The sequence below is a fragment of the Aristolochia californica genome, unplaced genomic scaffold (assembly GCF_029961685.1).
Source record: "Aristolochia californica isolate CCGP_79_NKW_82.1479 unplaced genomic scaffold, dmAriCali1.0.hap1 SCAF_2, whole genome shotgun sequence".
Lineage (NCBI taxonomy): Eukaryota > Viridiplantae > Streptophyta > Magnoliopsida > Piperales > Aristolochiaceae > Aristolochia > Aristolochia californica.
The window spans coordinates 45,780,160-45,800,963 of record NW_027181881.1 but is presented as its reverse complement, the minus strand read 5'-3'; the positions used below and the strand labels follow the sequence as shown (position 1 = coordinate 45,800,963).

The following is a 20,804-nucleotide window of genomic DNA, read 5'->3' as shown; positions in this document are numbered from 1 at the left end:
AATTTTTCATGTTATATGTTTAGGGTTTGGGGTTTAGGAACATGCAACAATATATTACGATATATATATTGATTATTTAATAAAACATCATATATTGAAGAAAGGGAACACTTATAGCACTTTATATTAGTGACATGGTATAAAATGATTGAACAAATATTTCTTCAATTTATGTTTAGAATAGAAACTATTAATAAAGGTATTTTTCTAATTATTTCCGTGCAAAAATTCCTATCAAATAGGCTGCAAAATATATGGACAAATTTTTAGTGAATACCCAAAAAATTCTAAAAAACCTATGTAGCGTCCAGTAAAAACCCAATAAGCTTTCTATGCTCTTGTTGATAATCCATTTGGTTTCTAAATGATCTGTACTGAGGTTGGATTTAGGCAATACCCTAAACTATTGTAAGCTCTACACTTGATCATCCAAAATCAATGCAAATAAGCAAATAATATGAAACGGTCTCAACATTAAATTACTACGAGCCCATTTATGCTCCCCAAGGGCAGTGACGAACTTTGATTTTCAGAAAAAGGATTAAGTAATACCACTAACAGTTAACACTTAACAGGTTCAGACCTAAAATCGACCAGACAATACAAAATACAAATGGATATTTGCTTCACAATTTAACATGGGAAACATGAACCTGTGATTGAGTTGAATACACTGCAGCGACCAATAATAATGGTGGGATCCATGAGACCGCTGGTGAAAGGAAAAGAATACCTATTCCATATGCCCCCATTAGGACTGAGCAGATCTGCCAAAAACCAAACTATGTTGGTTAGTGAGGGAGCTCGGTTTCTTAGTAGTTGCACAAAGATATGTTGGTGTAAAGAATTTTTTACCCTGAAATGTAGGTAGCTGAAGACAAAGCACAAGACTAGGATCCCGGTTCTTGTCCAACCCCTGCATATCTTACAATTTGATGTTTTCATGCTCCTGCTTGAGTCCAATGGAGCATCAAGAGGCTGCAGATTAGGTTCTAACTCCATCTTCAATGGAACTGGCTCCTTCGATTCACACAATTTCTTGCTGGCATGCAAGTAAAAAGCTGACCGTTCAGCGCAGAGGCAGTAGATCAGAAGAAATAAAGGAGTGAGGATAATATACATGAAAGGCAGGATGACAGTCATGATATCGGGATTGCCAATCCTGTCCTGCACCAAATAGTTTGAGACTTCAACTGTCCAGCCACGCAGAGACATACTAGCTACTGCATCATTTTCTGATGTTGCATGGCCCCAAAACCATGTAAATTTGAGCAAATATAAAAGATATAGTACCATCGCCCACCACAATCTTCGATCTCGAGATCCCTCAATTAAGAACCAGAGTGGCCAGAAAAAGATTCTTTTTTGTCCGAATGGCAAACAGATGGAGACTGACATAGCCCATCTCTGATACAAAGTGTTCCTCTCCATGAAATGATTAAGCAGTTTAGGAAGGGAAAGCAACAGAATCAGGAAACTTATATTGCTCCATAGAAGTAACACGAAAAGCTTTTCCCATCTTATATGAAATATCAGGTGGGCCATCCATGTTTTTGATAAAGGAGCAAGTTTACTATCAACTGAAAAGGGCCTGGGTGCAGTTGAGGTTAGCATGCCATGAATGTCCACAACCTCTACTTGAAGCCAGAAGCGGGTTCCAGATGCATCCTTATAATTGCTGGTATTCCATTCAGTACGGAAAAGGGGCACATGGTGAGTGGAGCCAGAGGCATGCAATGGTAATTCTTCCACTAACGTGAAACCTCTTGAAGCATCAAGAATTTTAGCTGTCACATTAAGGACTGATTTTTCAGAAAAAACAAGAGCACTGATGTCCTTTCTGAAGTTTTTACTCTGTGAATTGATCTTATTCATATTTCTTGAATCAGTGGGATATGTGATAAGAATGGTAGTCTGGATACCCTCGGTGGATCCAACTCCAAGTTTGATGTCCACAAATGAAACTTCCCCTCCATCAATAGAAAGGATTCTCATTAACCTGGATTCCTTCCAATCTCCTACTTCCCATTCCCAAAACTCATCCAGTTTCTCATGCCGCAGGAATGCAGAGGCTGAATCAACTGTATGAAGCCTCCAGAGTTGGTTACTAAGCTTTGCGTGCAGATGCCCACAAAGATATGCAGCCACCGACCTCTTAGCGAATATATTTTCATAGCGATTTCCATTGTTTGAAGAAGCAATAAAAGACATAGGGAAATGCCCAAACACAATTTTAGTAACCCTTGCATCAGTTTGATGATCCCAGATGTCAAGTTCTGAGTCCACTGTTTCAATCCGCCAATCAGTTGGGTGACCAAACAAATTTGAAGGTCCACGAAGTCCAATTGTCATTGAGTCATCTAAACCTAGAAATAGGTATTTCCAGTTGCTTCCCTAGAAAATCTTCAAAAAAGATATCAGCTAACATCTTCTCAACAGAGTGTTCTGCTTCTATAATATTTTCACAAAGTCAACATAATACAAAAAATAAAGTTTCTGCAATCCATTTAAATAACTCTTCAGTAAATCATGGAATAGTTGGATCCAACAATGAGACATGCAAATGAACATAACAGCTATAAGCACATGAGATTAAATTAAAGCTCAGCACAGATAGGGCCAGTGGCATGCTCTACAGGTAGAATTTGCTCCTGAAGTACAGATGAGAGAAAAAAGTTTCAATTCCACCAGAGATTCCAAAACAATTAGCTTTTGAATTTTTTTCTGAATGGAATAACTCTTTGTTCTAAATATCTATAGCCCAACACATATGAGCCCAACAACATTCTTCAAGTTAAAGAATGAAAAGATTTCCAGATTCCTAGATATCGGGCTCAACATGTTGGGCTTCAGAGTAAAAGAAAGGAGAGAACCATATTTGTTTTTCACAGTTTTAAATTCTTTATTTTCGTCATTTCAAAGAGAATGAGGACAGATCTTTCTTCACAATAGTAAGAGCAATTTAGGCCAGTTGTATATGCATCAAGAACATTACCATGAGGGATATGCTCTGGATTGTGCCGAGCCTTCCTAGTTGTGAGCTAATACTGTACTTAGAGAAAAAATCCAATTCAGATCTGACAAATGGCACTCCATACTTGTCATGATTTCCTCTTATATCAAAGAATGCTCTCTCATCCAGGTCACTCTCCTTTATCACCGAGTTCATGACCTTCTTATACTGGATCCATTCATATTCATCTTGTCTTGTAGCTGTTCTTTCTTTGTTTTTGGCATCTGACTTCAAAAAGGTAAACTATTTAGAAGATTGAAGGTGGTGAGAAGATTTTTTGACAAGCCGAAAAAAAAAACAATTTTCTCCAAAAAATAGAGAACAGTAGCCAGCTTTGTCATCTAGTTTGTTGATGTTATATAGTATAATTTGCGTTATTCTACATAACTTCAAAACAAAATCGATTGATTAAGACGGCACTACCAAATTTACATATAAGACTGACAAAAACTTAAGTTTGGGAACTATTTCTCATGACTTTCTAGTAAAAAAACTGAAGATTCTGTGATTTACATTACTGGAGAAAGCATAGTATAACTATACTTTTCCCTTTGGTCAGATAAATGTTCATTTCACATTCTCTACCATCTAGCAAGCACGATTTCCAAGTTCTTCCAATAGAAAGCATGCTACTAAAGAAAGATGCTTGTTGATCCTTTTTTTAACTTCCCTGCTTGATTCCACGTACTTGAAGTTTAGGAACTTTCCAGTACACAATTTAATTGCTTATGTCAGTTTCAAAATTTTAATTGCTTATATAGTCTTATTAATGGCATATGACCACATACCGATTTCAGTGTCAGTAGAGAGGAAATGCGCTTTGCTCGAGGGTCAAAGAAAGTCTGAATCAATTTACACTTACAAGGAGAGTAATAGAACATCATAAAGAGAGTTTAAAGATTGTTTGGAGTGGATTCACAGAAGCAGAGCCCTCTACGGCAACATGGGCCCCAAGATTCTTTCTCCATACACACAAATTCTTAAAATGTGCAGAATGAATTTCCATGCGGGCTAACCACTTAGCTGGGGTCTTGAAACTATATCTCTTCTGTACGTTTCTTCAACAGCTTTATGAATTTTTCCCTTTATTGTCTTTCCTCGCTCTCTTTTTTTTTTTTAATTTTTTTAAAGGAGACATAGCTCCCGTACTTCTAAGTTTAATCGTTTTTTATTTTCGGAAACAGAGTTGCAGAAGAAACTGCTACGCATTTATAGCCAAAGCAGTTTTTTTTCTATAGGGCCAAGGAGATGGTGAAGAATCACTGCCCAAAGCAGGAGACTTTTTTAACTCTTCCATGATGTGTAAAGGAGGGGGAGAAATAGCATGAAACTGTATGTCGTTATCATGAAATTTCAATAACTAAGCTGTTCATTCAGACCTACACTGAACTCTAATTGAGAGATAAAAACTAAACGCCCTCAATCCCTCACAAATAGTAGGGTAAATGAGAGAATTACCCGTAAGATCGCCAGTAATTAACACAAGAGACGGCCGTATAACCCGCAAGGCCGGAGCAAGCAGTTTCCGCAGGTCCTCGCCGCGATCGGGATAATAAGAGCTGATGTGAAGATCGGATACTTGTACGATCCATGCGACGTCGCCTTCGAAACTAAAGGATTCTCGCGAAACATACGAGTCTTGATCGGAGGACCACGTCGTCTGTCCGGTGGAAGAGAAAAACAAAAGAAGAAAGACATGAAAGAAGAACCACGACGATGCCGTTGCCATCCCTCACCTAAACACAGTAGCAACAGAGGTGAAGACTCTCGTGTCCATTTTCGTTTTAAATTTAAACAAAGCCAAAGGGCAGAGTCAGGAAGGAAATGGAATCGCCCATCGCCCCCTGCCAATGCTTGAAATTGACGATTTCGCGGAAAAAGAGAACGGCAGACGAATACGAATATATTCCTGTTAGAAGTAATTCGTAATCGCGGGAGAGGGGGAATATATTATCTTGACGTGTTAATGGGACCCATCTGATGGCACACCGTCTCTTACCGAGCTTGAACCGTGCCTTCTTTCTGCTGCTTGTGAACAGCTCAACTCCGGGAAAGTGGTGGCCGTGGGGCCGGGATTGCGTGGCCGGGACGGTAAGCTGATGCCTGTAAACTTCAAAAAGAAGGGGATGAGGTCTGGGTGAAAAAGAATTCCATTTTGTTCAGAGACGAGGACATCCTGGCAACTCTGTCTCATTGAACAAAATCAAAATCTTTCGGTGACGTAGTTTGTTGTCTTCCCAGAGTCAAGTTTGATTTTTGTAATAATTCACATTCATCGAGGACAAATATTGGAAACTGAAATCAGAATCAACTACTAATTTATTAGTTTACTACTGAGCTTGGGCATTAATTTTGATCTTAATTAAAGGAAACAAAATCCTCCTCAAATACTGCAAGCTCTCTTTGCACCGAGTGTTGTTCGTTTTGTTTTGAAGTGATTTAGTGCTGTATATGAACAAATCAATTTGGATTACTGCAACAATTACAGCTATGTGGCAAATTGTAGCAAAGCGTCGAGCACGGCCTCCTTTGTTGGTAACGCGGGAATGGCTCCTCTCTCGGTCACTGTCAATGCGCCACAGGCATTAGCAAATCTGAGAGCGTCTCGCAACCTGTCTTCGTCCTGTCAAATTGCAAACAAATAAAACGGTCTGATCAACGACAATGCGACGGAAAAACGTAAAATTACTGACAGATTCAGCTATTTTTTCTTGACAAAGAATATATTTTTAAGTTGTTGAAGGAGAATAATACTGAGGGATGATAAATAAGCTGGAGATAACAAGGGTAAAAAAGAGGTTCAAGGTGGACACATCCTGAACGGTACTGGGTTAGGTAGTTACCCAAGAGGAGAGTAACCTTTTTGAGTGGAGGTTTTGTGCTTAAATGAAAATGACACCAGCTACCCGAATAAATGACTGGATAACTGATACGGTCAAAGCAAAAAAAAAAATGCTCCAAACATGAAACAGCATCCGAAACATGTAATCTCTCTTTCTTCAAAATGTAATCCTTAAAAATTTCTCAAAACAACCTTCTGAAATTTTGGCATATCTCTTTTGAGGCCTAATCATAAGAATAAGTTAAACGAGTCTGTTTGGAGAACAATTTACAGTAAAGCAAGTAAACATCTTAACAAGATTTAGTTCAGTAGATCTTATTACTTCAATGCATTCACTACGGATAAAGAATGCACACAAAATGATATAATCTGACAAGTAAAAAGTAAACATCATTTGTAGTAGTAGCGATAGAATCATGGATAACTCGTGGACATGAGTATGTAACACGAATAATCAATCTCATACATTACCATACTTATCCGATAAATTTTAAGTAAAATAAAATGTCAAATACAAAATTGCCTTATGTTGAAAGGATTACAACATCAATTGTCAAATACTTATTCAAAAAATTTCTATATGGTTTTCTGGTCCATCTTAGCCGGAAAATCTTACTTGGAAAATTATATGATTTTCCTAACAAGAATTTACTGTTAGAAAAATGTTTCCGGAAAACATGAGGCACTAATGTTTCTTGGAAATGTATTTTTACTAAAAATACCTTTCCAGCATTTCTTGGAAACAGGGCCTAAGAATTATCTCAATTTATGGGTATTTTTTGTTGCTTCACAATGTAAGGAAGAGGCTTTGGATGCAAGTAGAGGTGTACCGGGTCAGGTTCAGGGAGGGTTTTTTAAACCCTGACCTTGCCCATTTACCCAAGTATGTCATCTAGGCTAAATGTGTAAGGGTACCTACTTCAAGGTAATGTCACAAGAAAAAAATTTCTGTTTTCACGATATATCAGCAGTTTAACCTGCTAAGTGCTACTATTTACTATCGTCTTCTTTGAAGGGTGTGTAAACATTACTCAAAATGAAATAGTTAGAAATTTTATAAAGGTATTTCATAAATACAGTATACCTGAAGCAAAGAAGTATCAACAGCTAATTGTGATAATATTCCAGCAACAAAAGCATCTCCTGCACCGGTTGTGTCAATACAATCCACTATTAATCCGTTCACCCTCCCGTTGAATTCCTTTAAGAAAAATAATCATCTCTCATATGTAAGTATAACCTTGACAATATGATAGGGTATTTTTACAGCAAAAGATGAAAAATCTCAAAAGTTGAACAAATTATTATGATAAGAAGGTTCAGAAATTATTTCATATCCCAAAACTTATTTATGATATACACTTAAACTGTGTGAAACAAGCACAACACAAAAATATAAATGATTATGCTTGCTCTATTGTCATTGGAGGGATGCTGCTGAAAGAATGTCCAAACGTGAAGTTCCTCTATATGACCTGTGATAAAAGTATTAGCAAAATACAGCTTACCTTAGAATAATACCTACAACCTTCCGGACCTTCAGTCACAAGTAGCAGCTTGAGATTTGGATGGAAAAGTTTTCTGACAACAGCATCATCGTACGGATCTTCCCCTCCAGTCAAAAAGGAAATCTCTTCCTCACTAATCTGTTTCATTATACCCACAGTGATTTCACATGTTTACTCCACTTGTCTGGGATAAAAGAATAATGTATCTGCAAGTCTTTATAACAGTTTGATACCTTAATAATATCAGCAATGTCCCATATACTCAGTATTCCTTCTCTTGCACTATCTGCAGATGCCCAGAGTGGTAGCCTCAGGTTGGGATCATAGGACAAAAGCACACCAGCATCCTTAGCAGCCTTTGCAGCTGCAACATGGGCTGACTTGCAAGGTTCCGTAATCAAACTTATGGAGCCATAATGAAATATTTTTGCCTATACAAGGATTTATGGTAGCGCACATGGTGAGACTCTAAAAGCAACAAGTGGAACAGTAAATGGTCAGAAAGTAAAAAAGCAGCCCCAGAATTTTCTAAATATGGTAGAAACAATAAGCCTTTTCGGGATAGTAAGCCTTACTTTTGTTATTATGTCTAGGTCGAGTTCAGATTCTTGAAGGAGCATATCAGCACTTGGGTTACGATAAAACATAAATTCGCGTTCACCATTAGCTTTCAAAGTAACAAATGCTAAGGCTGTGCGAGCTCCAGGGTCAAAACGCATTCCATTTTTGTTGACATTGTTTTCCTTCAAAATATCAGCTAGCATGTATCCAAATTCATCCTCCCCAACCTGTATGTTCCAAGAAAGAAACACAATTAGTAGGAAAATCAACAGGCATGAAAATGAAATGATGCTCCTATTTTTTCATCCTTTACCATAGCCTCATTCAATGGAGGAACCAACAGAAGTGAAATGTGGGCACAAAGGGCACGTTGTTATTCACATATCAGTAAACAACTTTATTAATAATTCTAAAGGATGAAAAGGGAGGTGCACCATGATAATTCACTCATAGGGTGACATCCTTTTCTCCCTTGTGAAGAATTTCATCCTGCACCAATTCATGAGTTTGTAGTGTGGTCCAGCCTCATACTTTTGAAAGCATATTTGGTTATACAAGAATTTCTAATGAAGTGAAAATTCAGGATGTAATCATAGACTGTAGCACTACATAATTTCAATCTCATGAGCTCCTCTGTAGCACATCTATCTTTTGAAGATTTTTATTAATAAGACTAATTTCAGGGACTAAACTACTTTTGATGATTTTTATTCAGGGACTAAACTACTTTTGATGATTTTATTATGTAAGACTCATTTCAGGGACTAAACTATGGAAAGGTACTGCTTAACTCATTAGGTGAATGCCAACATTATGCTCCAACTCTGCTAGGTTTTCTGTAATTTGCTACTTACATTTCTCTCTCTCTCTCCCTCTCTCTCTCTCTCTCTAAATTATGGAAAAGTACTGCTTAACTCATTAGGTGAATGCCAACATCATGCTCCACTCTGTTTGCTACTGATGTTGCTCTCTCTCTCTCTAAACTAAGGAAATGTACTGCTTACACATTAGGTGAAAGCCAACATCATGCTCCACTCTGTTTGCTACTAACATTGCTCTCTCTCTCTCTCTCTCTCTCTCTCTCTTTCTCTCTCATGTGTTTTCTAATTTAGTGTATTACCCTTCTAATTGATGTCTCCTGCACGTATGGAAAAGTACTAATATGGTGGCAGTTGCTTGTAAATACCACACGTTCTCAGAGTAAACTCTGAAAGCAGCCACCCCTCAGGTGGACCTAGATGGGAGCAGCCAAGTCATCATGATGCAACTATCCATTATGGGTAGGGCTTGTGGTACATAATGATAGGTGGCAATGATGATTCTTCACAAATTAGGCGTCCTGTATCTTGGAATTTAAAGACGACAAGATGCAAAAAGTATGAAATTCACAGAACAACATGATACAAAAGTTTTTGAAAATCTAGGATAAATAACTAAGAGAATTAGGAGGATGAGAAAGCAAGCAGGGTTGATGAAGTTACTGGCAAAAAATTAGGAATCCTGATAGTACCCCTGCAAAAATGTGCCGTCTTCCCATAATCAAAAAATGTATGGAAGTATTTCAGTATTTTATGCCTTATGATAAGAGAGAACTTCGCTTGTTAACTTTAACTAGAGATAGATGAGCTCATTTCATTTTTTTTTATGCATAGACTAAAACCAGTTAATAACGAGTGGAAGAAGGGGAAGACTGAGTCAGCTTTTCAACCTATTTAGCAGAAACCAAACTAGAATGATAACAAATTTTACCTTCCCAATAAAAGCAGATGAGCCACCAAGACGAGCAATGCCAACTGCAACATTTGCAGGAGCCCCCCCTGGAGCTTTTTTAAATGCAGGTGCCTCAGCCAATGAAAGGCCGTTGGTAGTTGGAACAAAATCAATCAGCATTTCACCAAAACACACCACAAGTGAGGATTCATTGGTACTAAGTGGACCAGTACCACCAGATAATGCATTTGGACTGCCTAGAACCACACAAGATCAAACCAGAAAATAGAGTCCAACCATTATGAATATGAAAAAGACAGAAGTAAATAGGATATTCATAATTGATACTTTTTTTTAAATAAGGTGTAAATAGGATATTCATAATTGATACTTATTAATAAAAATATGAAAGGAAGCAATTGAACACGTGGGCACGGGTATGACTGCACAGATTATAAACTGTATCAGATGTTTGGAGGCTTGTGTTTCAGCACTAGTCATATTCATATTTATAGCCATGAGACAAGTGTCCTGTCTAACTAATTAAAATAATTAATGTCAACAATGTGACCATCATTATGCAGTTTCAAGCTCATAATGCAGTGAAGCTAGATTTCATCTTCTAACCTGGCATAAATTCAAACCTGGCAACAGACTAAAAGGAAAATGCCGCAAGCAAGAAAACCTAAAATTTGATAGAGCCACTTTTCTTTATGGTAAAAGCTATGTAATGCTTGCAGACAAAAGCTTTTCATGAACATTATTGGCTCTTCAGTAAATCAATGAACACGAGAATAAAAATATAACTCCGGTTCAGTATTTTATAGGAACATTGAAGCGGGCAAGCTTACTTACACGTTCTTTATATGTTAAGACACCCTTTTTACTGGACAATATTTTCAACAAGTTCTGAATAAAACAGCCAGCAGTGGAATGACTTTATTTGCATGGAGATATAGACAAGATACTTTAGGTTTGAAAAAGTAAAAGTAATTAGTATGTTAAGAGCCAGAAGGAACTGCCATGCCTCCATTCTGAGTTTAGACAAAACATAAAAAGACAAAAATTGGATCAAATTGGCAGTGACTGGTTGAACAGCTCAAATCAGTCAATTCCTAAGAGAAGCATGAAATATTGTAAGTTGTCAAACACAATAGTTCACCCTTAATACGTAAAACATAACATTGTTCCAAAATAAAATTAAAATACAACTAAATATGGTAGTTACCCTCTTTTTACTTCTAAACCATTTTAAGGGCATAAAGTTTAATATGTGACATCTTTTAACCCTTTTCTATTTTGACTTCAAAATCAATTTTCAAGGCCTATAAAAGAATTGGTTGTGGGTAGTTTTACTTTAGTTATGACTCTATGTGTTTGTTTTATATTGGATTTCCTTTTCTTTGGGTTTAAGTCTAGGTCGGTTTCCTCTTCAGATTAGAAGAGGAGCTTAATGATGTAATATGGTAAGACTCTCTATAAATAAAAGGCTAGATGTGTGAGTGAGAGTAAACTCTTTTTTCCTCACAAGATTTTGTATTCCAGATTTCTCCACAGTGCAAAATTATTCACTCTCACGTTCTACTCTCTCCCTTGCATGCTCATCCTCTGAAATTTAACAGAGCAATTACTTCATAAAGGAAAGGGCTTGTACCTGTTTATCTTAAATAATTGTTTCAGGGGTTTCAAGAATGGGAACCAGCAAAATCTTGGCTATTATGCTACTATAGATTCTTGTAGATTACATACTTATCCATCTGAAAGAGTGGTCACTCCAATTTCCAGACTCCACTGGTCTTGTCCCTGGTCAATAGCTCTTGTTACTCCAACTAAGTGTTGACAAGAGAATGAATAACTAGACTTGCTTTCTGTGTTTGACTGTCAACAGCTAAAAAGTTTAGTTCCCATGACCCAAAACAGTAAACAAAAGAAACTATTATGATAATTATTGTGGTGCACTCAATATTACACCTTTAGCTGATACTCAAGAGGAGGAACAATATCAGTCTGGTACAAGATCCCTATCCAAGAAAATGCTTATCTTGAACATAACTGAAAGCATAGTTAACTTAAAGCAATGGTGACCTGGATGTAGTCATCTTAGAGGTTTATTTATATATTTTATATATAATCTGATTCTTAATATTGCTCTTAATTTCCAAAGGACGCTGTAAATTATTGACTATCTGAATATCTTCTTCACTTTTAGAAAATTCATATATCATGAATAGCAAAAGAGGAACAGAGAAATAAAAAAGAGAAATCTAGAGAAACAAAAACAGGACTCTCAAAACACAAACAGGTGATGACATAGAGAGAGAGAGAGAGAAACAGAAATATAGGACAAAGAAAAATTAGGAATTAGATGAGCTAATTATAAGCCTATACCCTCTCTCAATGGACATAGAGAGACATATATAGTATTAACGGAGAAACAGAAATAGGAGTTAACATGTATAGGAAAAAGAAAAATTAGGAATTAGATGAGCTAATTATAAGCCTATACCCTCTCTCAATGGACATAGAGAGACATATGTAGTATTAACGGAGAAGGAGTTAACATGTATAGGAAAAAGAAAAATTAGGAATTAGATGAGCTGATTATAAGCATATACCCTCTCTCAATAGACATAGAGAGACATACATAGTATTAACAGAGAAACAGAAATTGGAGTTAACATGTAGGAACAAGAGCATCGTGGAGCAGAGAGGTGAAAAGCAGAGACATGAGTGATCTCAGAAATAGCTTTCTTAAGGGACAGCAGTTACAAGCTTCAACACCCAGCTATAAGGAGCTTCAAGAAGTTAAAACTGACAGATTTCGTTTGCAATAGTTGGATAAAATTTAAGATTTATCTCTCAAAGCGAAAGTGGGATTTTTAATAAAGAGACCCAATTACATGTATTCAACGTACAGACCCACTTAATATGTTCCGCCATCAAGCCAAGAAACGATTCCGCGGTTTGTAAGTATCCTTACACAGCAGGGTCTTTCATCCGCGAGAGCATAATCATACTACTAACAGAGTGCTTCTCACAGTTTGATCCAAAACAATAATTTAATTTCACAGCCAACCGGCCACTTGCGTGAACCTATTAAAGACGCGAGGTCTCCACCTCTCAGACTCGAGCTAACTAAACAGAACGGAACGGAACGAAACGAAACAAAATTCTTCCAAATCAAACCCAGCAAAACTCGAGCAGAACTCGCGTGAAAAAATTAAAAGTAAGAGAGAGATCCAAATATCATACCTCGCAACCTCCATCGTGGGGATTCCGAAGAAGAAACACTCCTTTTAACAGCTTCCTTCTGGCAGATCACCGGAGGCGAGTGCCGCTTACTCAGCAAGCTCGATCCGAAGCCACTAAAACAGAGACTTGTAGCAGCAGTGTAGAGAGCCATGACAGTGCCCAAACTCTTGGAATCACGACCAAAACCAAAATTAATACAAAATCACGTGCCACTCCCGCTCAAGATCTGCTCGACATTTCGCGCGTTGAAGCGATTTTGCGTATCAATTTCCGTACCAAAACGCCCAAATTCCGGTTAAACAAGCTTAGGAAATCAAGAGAGTTGAGAGTAACAAAGGAGCGGAGAGCGCGAGAGGGAATTTGGTCTCTTGGTTGTTGGCTTCTCTGTGTTTGCTTTCAAGCAGCGGGGACGGCTTTCAGCTCTCACTCTCCCTCCCGCCAGCTTTGCGGCAAACACAGGGGACCCACGCCAAAAATTAATCTTCGTACTTGTCTCACTTTCTCATCAATTACTCGTGAGAAGGAAACGAATCCCCCAATGCGTTTTATAGCCATAAATAATTAAATATTCGACTCCTAAGAAAAAAATAAACAAATTGAAAATTAAGAATTGGTGGGCCTGTTCGGCGCTAAGAGTCGAGCTAAGTATTAAATATAGCCCGGCCCAAACTGAATGATCCGGTCTGACCGATCGGCTCAAACCGGAAATGAAGGAGTCACGAGGGCCGGCCATTACTGTAGGTTCAATAGGTAAGTATCTATGCGTTGGGTTCACCGGTCTGGCCGATCGTTGGCATCTTTCAATGCGAGTTTGGGAGAACTTTTTTCTCCTTTTTCTTACTATCAGAAAGTAACTGCGGAGTGGGAGATCATTCCATTTTAGTATGTGGGTCGGACCACTTCGGTTGCAGCCATTTAAGGTTATGGGACAGACTCATTGATGCTTCACCAGTAAGGTGGGTCGCCCGTTTTGTCTCTTTTGCCATTCCAACGCAGGCTTCCATCGCTTTCTATCACTGTTGATACTATATAGTAGGTGGAAGTCTTCCCCAAGTCAAACAGGCTTTGGAGCTTCTAATGAACCATCAGTTTGTTTATACTGAAACTTAAAACCTAATAATCTTGATTCTTCTACTTCTAAGTATATACAAGTATCGTCTTCCTTTCCCACTTTCCACGCAAGTAATTAAGCATCCGATCACTGGGCATGTTCTTCACCAATATATCTCTAATTTAATCAGCTCTAAAGTTCCTGATTGAGGTAAATGAGTGCTTTACCAGTTCTACAGGAATGGTGTTCAGATGTTCTGAGCAGATATCAGTATCGATCCTTCCTTGGTTCTCAGCCTCCTGTGAGACATGACATGTATGGAGTATGGATGCCCTCCCTCCCCATGGCTTTGAAGCAAATCAACAAACACTTTCAAGACTCAGAGAGGCCCACAGTGCCTGGCATTTAGCATCTTTCCGGAGTCCAGATTATTTCTCCAGCGAAGAAGGGAGAGGAAAGGAGAGTGGAGGCTTGTGACCGCTGGGTAATGTGAAGAGACAAGAGGAGAATTTTGGGGAAATCCGTGCGCCGAGGGGGGTGGAGAGAAGGCGAGATAGAGATTAAAGAGAGAGCGTCGACGGCCTGCGGAGTAGCAAAGAGAGCAGGAGAGCAGAGAGGACTGGAGGAGTCGACAAAAAGAGGGTGTATGGACAGTGGAGGAGGCAGTTCGGATTTAGCATAAGTGCGAAAGGCACGAGTCAGGGGTGGATCAATAAATGGCCGCGTAGAGCTGATGACCCTTATGATAGCCCTCATCATCGTCACGTCGTTTTTGATTCCCGACTCCCCATAACTCCCAGAATTCCACGCTTCCTTCTCTCTCTCTTTCAAACTTACCATCCCTAACCCTTTCCCTGTCTTTCTTCCTCTCTCATTCAACTTAAACCTTTCCCAGTCAACTTCACTGCTCCTTTTTGTCTCGCTTTCTATCTTCTATTTAAACAATGTCACCCGGCAGGAAAGCTTAGTAAGGTGCTACAGTATACCAGCTACCGCTACTCTCAATTTCCCTCTTCCCGTCTCTCTACTTCTCTGTCTCTCTCTCTCAGTGGCTCTCTCTCAGAGGGAGTTGCTGGCGCTGCTGCTGCGAGAGCAAGTAGAGTTTGCAAAATGTGGATGATGGGTTGTAGCGACGGCAGCGGTTTAAACACCTCCGACTCTTTCAGCGGTAGAAAACTTCGTCCTCTCGTTCCACGACCGACAAATGCCAGTTCTTCTTCATGTATTGTTCCCACTTCCACAACATCCACTTCCTGTTTCAGTCGCGTTTACGGGAATGATCTCTTTGCACTGCGGAATCAAATGGGTAAGCGGGTTGCTTCCTACTCGTTTATCCATGTTCCTTGTAATTTTATAAACCAGGTTCTGCTTATGAGGTGGAAGTCTAGAAGCTTTTCTGAGATGCATGGTTTGTGATGCTGGGGCAGGGACTGAACAAGGGAAGCGCGAGTTGGCAACGCAGCCGGTGAGTTCGAGATGGAACCCCACGCCTGAACAGCTTCGGATACTCGAGGATTTGTACCGGCGAGGTACCCGGACACCCACCGCCGAGCAAATCCAACATATCACTGCGCAGCTCCGCCGATTTGGGAAGATAGAGGGAAAGAACGTTTTCTATTGGTTTCAGAACCATAAGGCTCGGGAGCGGCAGAAACGCCGGCGGAGGATGGAGGCAGCCGACCGCGATCAAGCTGAGGACTTCGAACGGAAGGATTCAGGTGCAAAAATGCAAATAGCCGCTCCCCATCTCTGTCACTAAAAGGGACTGCAAGCTATTTGTGTCCAATTAGCTCGACTTGTCTTCGGTTGTGGGTTTTGGTGCAGTAATTCTGTATCTTCGCTTGTTTTTGCAGGCTTCCAAGCCGACGTGACGAAAGGGTGGTCGCCCCCCGCAAGCTGTAGTGTTCCTTTAGAGGTGTGTAATATGAATGTTTTTCCTATCCTTGTTTGCTGTTAACTTAGGTTTAAAGGAAATCGACACTGATAAAAAATAGTACAGAAGAGCTTGAAAACGATAGAAGAGAAGAAACGCAGGTAGTAAGGAAAACTTTCTCCTTGTGTTGGGAAATGTAACCAAAAAAAATGTTCAAAAAGCTGCAATCCTTCCTTCCTGTCGGGCTTGTTCTGAATGAAGGTTTCGGGCCTTCTGTTTCTTTGTTTCTTTTTCTTCGCAGGAAACTGCTTCAATCCCCAGAGCTACACCAGAGAGTAGTAGAACAGATGGATGGATTCAGACCGAGGCAGAATTGCACCAACAGTGCTCGCACGAAAGGCAGAACACTTGGCGCATGGCGCATTTACCATCTCCATATCTCATCAACGACGCCGCTACCACAGCCAACACCGCTTCCACCCTTTCCACGACTACCATAGCAACCCGTATCGACCAGAACTATGACATAGCAGCATTCGACCAAGGACGTGCGGATTCACAAACCCTTCAGCTCTTTCCCCTTCACAGCGAGCGCTGCCTCGCTGATAAACCATCTTCAGCAGGACCTACTACTCCATCAAACTTTGGTTCGTTCCAGTTCTTTCAGTTCCTGCCGTTGAAGCACTGAAAAAAAAGGTTACCTTTGGAAATGTTTTGTAGTGCAGAAAATTTCTTGTGTTTTCCTTTTGGATTTAGAAGAAAGGGTATGTCTGGTCATGTTTTTATTCCTGCAAATGTCGACTGTTTTATATTTACTGTTACGGCTACTATTGCCATTTCATACAGAAGAAGAACTGCCGATAATATGAGCATTCAAGTAGTGAATGCTCATAATTATTTGTTTGGCTTAATGAACTATTTAAGAGGCAGAGTTTCATGAAGACATCATGGGGCTCAACTCATTTGCTAAAATAATCTCCAACCTGGTCATTCTCCAAAGCCAATGGAAGCTAATTAATGTCTTCTTTATGAATTCTTTCCATTACATCCTTTCCTGGACAGTTTGTAGCAATGAGCAGATCATGTCGCAGCGATTTTACTTATAGTTTCCTGTAACCAATTGCTCATGAAATGTGTTTGAGAGAGGTAGTTTGGTTGTGATTGAGCCAAACACAGAATTTGATTAATACATTCACCTGTTTCACGAATAGTCTAGGAGTTCTACTGGCTTGCTCAGTTTTCAAACGGAAGTCCTTCACAGATCCTCCAATTTGCCTTGTCAAGCTAAGTCTAACTCAACTGCCTTCATTCACTACAAGCTAAGAATCACTGACTACTGCATGCGGTTTTCAATTTGAAGCGGAGGAAGAAAGTGGCCGCCAAGCAGCAATAAGAGAGAAGCGATTCATTCAAAAACTGCATTCTTTCAGGAGGGCATCGAAAGTTTCAAACAGTACTTCGTTTAATTTCCATGTCTCATCAAATGAAACGGAGAACAAAGATAAAAATTTCAGGGACGACGTGAAGAATCTTATTGCCCAATGGACACGTACCTGGATGGTCATGTGTGAGCTGACGAAGGAAAGCTTCCTTTATTGAAGCATTGAATGCTCACAGTCACTGCTGAAAACCCTAGATCTGTAATCTCGGTCGGTGCCTAGGTAATTCGATTTTCACGCCTCTGATGATTTTTAACCGCAACAACACACGGCCCTCGATGCAAATTCTGAATCAAGAGAAGGGCCCTCCCTCCTTGTACCTCCCTTCTGATCACACATACGATCGGCTTCTGTAACAAAAAAGTTTTGATTCATCAATTAATAAAGAGATGGGTTCAAGATCAGTAATGGAATCTGCTTGAAATGTAAAAGTAGTATTTTGACAATCTAATCTACATTTCTTGTAGTCTTTTGTTCATTAACCTTGTATGCACTCAGAGGTAGCACTCAGTATGATTTTCTTGGCGGAATAGCAGAGGAGGACAGCTCTGGCCTCAGTTCATCCACAGAAATTTCGAATATCCGAATCAGCAAACTGAAAGAAGAGACTGAGATGCTTGTCTTGTCTTGATTTATCGTCTCCTCTACAGAGATAGATCATAGGTGATTTATCTCCTCTCTTCCCTTCAGCAGCGGTTGCAGGTGTGTGGTACGCGACTCTTGACTGCTGGTGACATATCGAAAGGCGTGCAGAGAGAATGAGGAATGTGGAATTCTGGCCAAAAAATAATAAAAAGAAGCTGCTACCCTCTTCAAATCGAATCGTAAAACTTTAATAAAGACTTGCAACAAATGGGATGTTTAACGAGCAATGGAATGTGGGAATCATGGCTTGGTAGATGAAAAGGTACCCTGCCGCCGACAACAACTACACGACCAAAAGGCCTAATATGATGATCTCATCATCATCTTCATCATCGTCATCAGCGCTGTCTTTCCTCCCTTTCATCAAATTAGAGCTAGTTATGCTTGGAACCCTTCTACGGCTTTGTCTCTTTCTCTACATTCTCTTCTTCTCCCTCCTTCCCTCTTTAATGCCCTAGCGGATTTGATTTTCCTTCCTTTTAATAAATCATGTCAGCGGGCGATTAAAAAGGAGCAGATAGTTTGTTAGAGTATGGAACAACAGCAGTTAACGATGATTAATGATGGAAAACCCATTTTCTGAATTTATATTTTGCAGTAAGTGTCCCAAAACAGGCACAAAGACGAAGGCCTATGCGTCTTTTTTTCTTTCTAATATGTGAAATTTCCTTAGAAAGTCATTCGAAGGTTGGAGATTTGTTGAAACAGACGATGCCCACTTTAAATGCAGTCTTGAAACCGATCCATTTCTGAAGATTTGGACAACACGTAAAGGGCCTTTCAGTGTCTTCTGCAACTCAATCTTTAACACCATTAATATGAGCATCCGTTTTCTTCCTCTGAATGAACCAGACCTCCAAAGATGTCAAAGGGAGAGAGTAAGACTTAAGGGGGAAGGGATCCATCAAAGCACTCATGCATGACATTTCACGTGAATTCCTCGACGGAGGGGACGGCAAACCTTTCATAAAAACCACTCACTTGATGGAAAGTCATCCATGGCGGACAGTTTCAAGCAATCCGCTGTTTTGGCAACCGCCGATTTGATGACGAGTTTCACCAGAGGGGGTCGGTTCGGAATCTCCACCGCCTTTGAAATTCCTTAAATCGACGGAGAGTGGCGACGCCATATCCGTCAAAAGATTCACAGACTTACACGGGCAAGGAATTTCGTCAGACACTGTTGCACGTATAAATTCATGAATAATGGCGCCCTGTCATCACGTCTCGCAGTAGTGACATCTGCCCCGATCCCATGTCTTGTCTTCACAGGTTACTTCCCACTACGGGGTAGGAATTGTCACGTGTAAATGATCTCACGGCGACGTCGATCGAGTGGGGAGAGAGACAGAAGATAAAAATTCTCAGGTATTAAATGTTCAAGTATGAACGTATTTTGTCAACGAGCAGAGAGAAAGGCAAGGTCTCATCAATGGCAGCATAAAGGAAGGGTGCAGCGGCTCTGGTGGGTACGACGACAGAGCTCAGAGAGCTTAAAGAGAAGAGCGTGACTCAGGCACCGAGACAGAAGGAGACGGAGAGAAAGTGAAAAGAGAGAGTTGAAGAATTATTTTCCTGGATTGGACAAAGAGAGAGAGAGAAACATATAGAGAAGAGATTTAGCCGTAAATGGCTACAGATGAACCGAGTTTTAATGAAACAGGGAAACGCGTATATAAATGATCGGCAGGAGGAAGTAAAGAATCCATTTTTTTTTTTTATCTGCGGATGGTAAAAACGAAACAGAAGAAGAAATTAACAACTGGGCATTGCGGGTCTCGTCGCTTTCCCAAGGCCACTGTCGCGAGTGGCGACACGCCTCGCCGGATGAATCGAAGCAGACAGAGCACTGACGGTGGATCGTAGACAAAAGAAGCTAAAAACTCTTCTGTCCACTACCAAACTCCTGTTGGCAGCGAATTTACTTGGCTAGCCTTTGCGATCTTCAGTATCTTGTCATGGAGAGTCGTAGAAGCTCTGGTTTTTGCAGCTAATCAGTCAGGGAATCCAGTTTTTTCATCAACGCATCTTCTCTTACCTTGAGCTTTAATGGACAACCTATAACTGCAGATTGATCGAATTTTCCGTCTATGATGAGATTTAAACCTGGTTATTGTTCAGCCTAGGGAAACACGGAGGCAGACCTCCATCCAGAAAATCCCGGTTAATATGATGCGGGAAACATCCTTCTTTCTTGTAATCTCGATGCTGCTGCTAAAATGCATCCCGTTTAATCATGATTCACTGAAGAGTGAAGAACCTTTTCACGGGCTTTCAAGTCGTCTATTATATGAGGACTCCAATTCTCCTTTCGGAATTTTTTTTAGGTTTTCTCTCTTCGGGAATCAGGGACCTGAAACTACCTTTGTGTTCTCCTCACCAGCCAGCCTCGCTGCCTCAAGATCGCCTCCCTTCCTGTCGTTCCTTCATCTTCGCCGTCTCGCTGTTCCCCTCGAACCGGTACGGATCTCTCTCATGGAATTATTGACTCTCTCCTCTTGCCCCATCTTCCCTTTGCTCTATCTCCACGAGCTGCTGTGATTCTGCTGATGCCTTCTCTTTCTGCTCTCTCCCTCTCTGAATTGTTAACATGCTAGTTTCTTCTTCTCGATTCCGGATGTAATTGGATTATATAACCTTACTGATTCATTGAGGATTGTATGCTTCTATGACTCCTCTGTGCTCTCTGGTTTCGTCTATTATATTTTAAATAAATACAAATAATTGTGATTAATTAGCATCATTTAGTAGTTATGGAACTACTTTCTATAAGGCCACAATTTCTATAAAGAAGCACAAAAACTTATAGAAAATCTTAAGAACTTTAATTATGTAAAAGGGCAACTACCCAAATTTTAATTCTTAGGTAAAGTGTGTTTTTGAGCATTTGGGTGTAAAAGGCTTTTTTAA

The 20,804-nt window shown here is 39.8% G+C and overlaps 3 protein-coding genes across 3 annotated transcripts; 1 reads left to right on the top strand and 2 right to left on the bottom strand.

Moving 5' to 3' along the window:
• Positions 1-421: 421 nt before the first annotated feature.
• LOC137956563 (putative metallophosphoesterase At3g03305) lies at positions 422-4,907 on the bottom strand. Its single transcript, XM_068804106.1, has 4 exons — positions 4,472-4,907; positions 2,996-3,237; positions 856-2,394; positions 422-767 (listed from the first exon to the last, which is right to left on the bottom strand). The coding sequence occupies exons 1-4, from the start codon at positions 4,740-4,742 to the stop codon at positions 627-629; spliced, it is 2,193 nt and encodes a 730-aa protein (XP_068660207.1). The 5' UTR covers positions 4,743-4,907; the 3' UTR covers positions 422-626.
• A 468-nt stretch (positions 4,908-5,375) lies between these two features.
• LOC137955922 (probable fructokinase-6, chloroplastic) lies at positions 5,376-13,306 on the bottom strand. The gene is made up of 7 exons (XM_068803149.1): positions 12,887-13,306; positions 9,674-9,891; positions 7,939-8,151; positions 7,597-7,794; positions 7,364-7,501; positions 6,940-7,056; positions 5,376-5,636 (listed from the first exon to the last, which is right to left on the bottom strand). Exons 1-7 carry the CDS (start codon positions 13,035-13,037, stop codon positions 5,502-5,504), a joined length of 1,170 nt encoding a protein of 389 aa, XP_068659250.1. The 5' UTR covers positions 13,038-13,306; the 3' UTR covers positions 5,376-5,501.
• A 1,741-nt stretch (positions 13,307-15,047) lies between these two features.
• Positions 15,048-16,498, top strand: LOC137955170 (WUSCHEL-related homeobox 1-like). The gene is made up of 4 exons (XM_068802040.1): positions 15,048-15,243; positions 15,365-15,655; positions 15,791-15,852; positions 16,112-16,498. The coding sequence occupies exons 1-4, from the start codon at positions 15,048-15,050 to the stop codon at positions 16,496-16,498; spliced, it is 936 nt and encodes a 311-aa protein (XP_068658141.1).
• The last annotated feature ends 4,306 nt before the right edge of the window (positions 16,499-20,804 follow it).